Genomic DNA, 3,141 nt, shown 5'->3' on the forward strand with positions numbered 1-3,141 from the left:
GACGGCGCCCGGCCGGGACCGCTACGCCGAGGCCGTCGCGCGCCTCGCGACGGCCGGCGCGACGGCGGAGATGGTCCACGCCGTCTTCGAGCGCGACGGCGCCTGCGTCGCCGCCGCGCGGTCCTTCGTCCGCGTCGTCGGCGTCGGCGGCGCCGACCGGCGCGTGCTCGCGCTCGCGCACGTCGCGTCGTCGCCGCGGGCGCGCGGCCGGGGCCTCGGCGCCGCCGTCGTCCGCGCCGCCTGGGCGCGCCTCGGCGGCGGGCTCGACGACTGCGTCTTCTGCAGCGGCGTGCCGGCCTTCTACGAGCGGCTCGGCGCCGCGCCGCTCGCGCGCTGCGACGTCGAGTACCCGAGCGCGTCGAGCAAGCGCTTCGTCGACCCGACCATGCTCCGCGTCGCCACCGCGGAGGCCGAGCCCTGGCCGCCCGGCGCGACCATCCGCGCGAACGGCGACGGCTGGTGAGGGCGACCCCGGCACCGTCGCGAGTCGGGGCGGGCGCCGCCATCGCGGCGCGCGCGCGCCGAACGCCTCCCTCGCGCGTAACCCGGGGCACGACTCCAACGCGGCCCCGGCGGGGGCGGCGCGGCGTGTGCGGCCGCACAGGTCCGCTGCTGTGGGTCGCGTAACCCTTTGTCCGAAAAAATCGATGATGAACGCTGAAGAGATATTGAATGTCCAACATCTTGCTTCCTTCGTTATTGCCGTCGCAGCGCGATTAGGTCTTGCGGGATGGGCGCGTCTAAAGCAGCCCTGTTCGGGGTTTGGAGGTCGGTCCCACCTCGTGAGACCACGACCGTCGCCTGCGCACACATGTCGAATGTGTGAGTGTTGCGCTCTCACGAGGTGGGACCAACATCGTCACGTCGCGCGGGGGCAGCCTCGCCCCTCGGGCCACCTGATCCGGCGCCGGTGGGTCGCGAGGTCGGTCCCACCTCGTGGGACTGTCACGGAACCGTCCTCCATCGGGCGAGGGATGAGTCCGCGGCGGCGTTCTTCCCCACGGGGTGTTGTCGCTGCGCATGGGTGACGCCAGTCGACGGGATGCGCCGCGGCGTCCGAGCCCGACCAGGAGAGTTCGACGATGTCGAAGCTCTGCAACAAGCCCTTGCGACCGGACGCAACGGGGCTGTTGATGAACGATTCCCGACGCTGCGAGGGCTCTGAAACTAGCTTTATGGGGTCGCGAGGGGGCTGCGCGTCGCTTCCGAGCCATTGATCCCCCCCGTTTGAGTCGCCTCGCAATCGCCCGGACGTCGCGTTTTCACCGGTGCGTCCGCGTGATGCATGCGGAGCATAAAGCCAATGGCATGGTAGCTGCTACTGTGGAAGGGGCTGCGCTCTGGCACGATCTCCGCTGAAAACTCGTCCATGCTCTTCGAGCTTCGACGCCTTTTATCCACCGTCCGATCCGATATCTTGTCGTCCGAACGAGCGCAAACTACCTTACATTTATTTCTACTTATCAACATGTCGACGTTGCTTCACGTTGCGCGACCCACAACAGCTCGCAGAATCGAGAGCTCCTTGCACTCATCTTACCTCTACCAGGCCCCCGGTTCCCCCGAAGGGTCGGAGCCAACCCAGCCAACGTGCACAGGGGGACTTAGCTTCGCGCCCTAGCAGCCGAAGAAGGAGAGGCAGGGCGGGCCGAGGGCCGCGGGCGGCGGCGTCGCCGGCGCGGCGGGCGGCGCCTTGCCGTCCGCTGTCTTGGCGGAGTAGGACCGCTCGCGGGAGAGGGAGTCGCGGAGGTCGATGGGCTCGGCGGCCGCGGCCTCGGCGGCGCTGGCGCGGCCCGCGGGCGCCGTCGCGACGGACGTGAGGAGCGACGTGTCGCACGAAGACGCGACGGGCACGACGGACGCGGCCGTCAGCGACGACACGTGGCGGCCGTCGAAGGTCGACGCGCGCGCCTCGGAGGCCCGGGGGCTCTCGAGGTCCGCGCGGCCCCGGGCCCGCGCGGCCGCGAGGAGCGCGTCCGCCTTCGCGCCCTCGGCCCCGCCGGCGACGATCTTGAGGCTGTCGCTGTCGGCCCAGGTCGCACTCGAGTCGCGCTTCGCCTCGACCTGGACCTCGGCGATGGCCCGGAGCCAGGCGTCGCGGTCCTTGGGGCTCTCCGCGCGGAGCACGAAGCGCGCGTCCTCGTGCGGCAGCCGGAGCGAGAGCGTTTTGGCCTTCATGCGCGCGTCGCTGCCGACCTCGAGGAGCACGGGCCGCACGTCGACGGCGGCTAACAGCTCCTTGCGCTGGTCTGTCTTGTAGTACTTGAGGTAGGGGCCGCTGAGCACGAAGTAGCGCTTCTGGTAGCCGGCCATGGCGCCCCGGCTCAGCTTCTCGAGGTAGCCGTGCTTTTTAATGACGTGGAACGAGTCGGCGACGTGGTTCTTCGTCTCCTCGGCGATGGACGGGCGGTCGAGGTCCTTGCCCTTGTTCACGATGCCCCTCCCGGAGCGCTCCTTCTTGAGCATGGTCGACGTCGGTGGTGCGGGCTGCCTGTGGTTTGTTCTTTCGCCAGGGAGCAACGTTTTTCGGTGAATTGGGACTGGCCAATCATATCGCTCGAGACACTCTTCTCGCCCCGGCGACATCCCGCAGTGTACACGCGACGCCGCTTCGACGGCGCTACGGGCCCTGCTACCTAGGGCGCCGCGTCGGCGAAGGCGAAGGCCGCCGGGCCGAGGTCGAGGAGGCAGACGGGCGTCGGGCACCGCGTCGCGCCCCGCTTCGAGAGCGCGCCGGAGTCGGCGTCGACGGCGTAGGCGGTGATGGCGTTGTCGTCCTGGTTCGCGACGAGGAGGAGCTCGCCGCTCGGCCCGGCGAAGGCGAGCTCACGCGGCGTCAAACCGCCCGACGAGAGGTGGACGGCCGCGTCCGGCGCGCCCGCGGCGTCGAGGTCGAAGCGCGTCACGAGGCCGTCGACGCCGACGGCGCGGTTCGAGCAGAAGGCGAACCGGCCCGACGGGTGCACGACGAGCGCCGCGCACGTCGACGGCGGGCTCGCCGGCGGGCCGCCGCCGGCCGGGTAGCACGGGTCCGGCAGCGCGCGCGCGCTGGAGAAGGGCGCGCCGTCGCCGAGCGCGCGGCCGGAGCCGTCGACGCGGAACGCGCGGAGCACGGACGAGAGCTCGCAGAGCACGTAGAGC

General features: G+C 70.8%; 2 protein-coding genes across 2 annotated transcripts; one reads left to right on the forward strand and one right to left on the reverse strand.

Annotated features, from left to right (window-relative positions):
* Positions 1-70: 70 nt before the first annotated feature.
* Positions 71-463, forward strand: AURANDRAFT_68967 (hypothetical protein; the record flags this gene model as incomplete). Its single annotated transcript, XM_009044706.1, has 1 exon — positions 71-463. One exon carries the CDS (start codon positions 71-73, stop codon positions 461-463), a length of 393 nt encoding a protein of 130 aa, XP_009042954.1.
* Positions 464-1,617: 1,154 nt separating this feature from the next.
* On the reverse strand, positions 1,618-3,141 carry AURANDRAFT_68968 (hypothetical protein; the record flags this gene model as incomplete). The annotated part of the gene is made up of 2 exons (XM_009044707.1): positions 1,618-2,491; positions 2,707-3,141. Coding segments are annotated over 2 exons (1,309 nt in total), but the record flags the coding sequence as incomplete, so codon positions are not given.

This window comes from Aureococcus anophagefferens, assembly GCF_000186865.1.
Source record: "Aureococcus anophagefferens unplaced genomic scaffold AURANscaffold_729, whole genome shotgun sequence".
NCBI classification, from domain to species: Eukaryota; class Pelagophyceae; order Pelagomonadales; family Pelagomonadaceae; genus Aureococcus; species Aureococcus anophagefferens.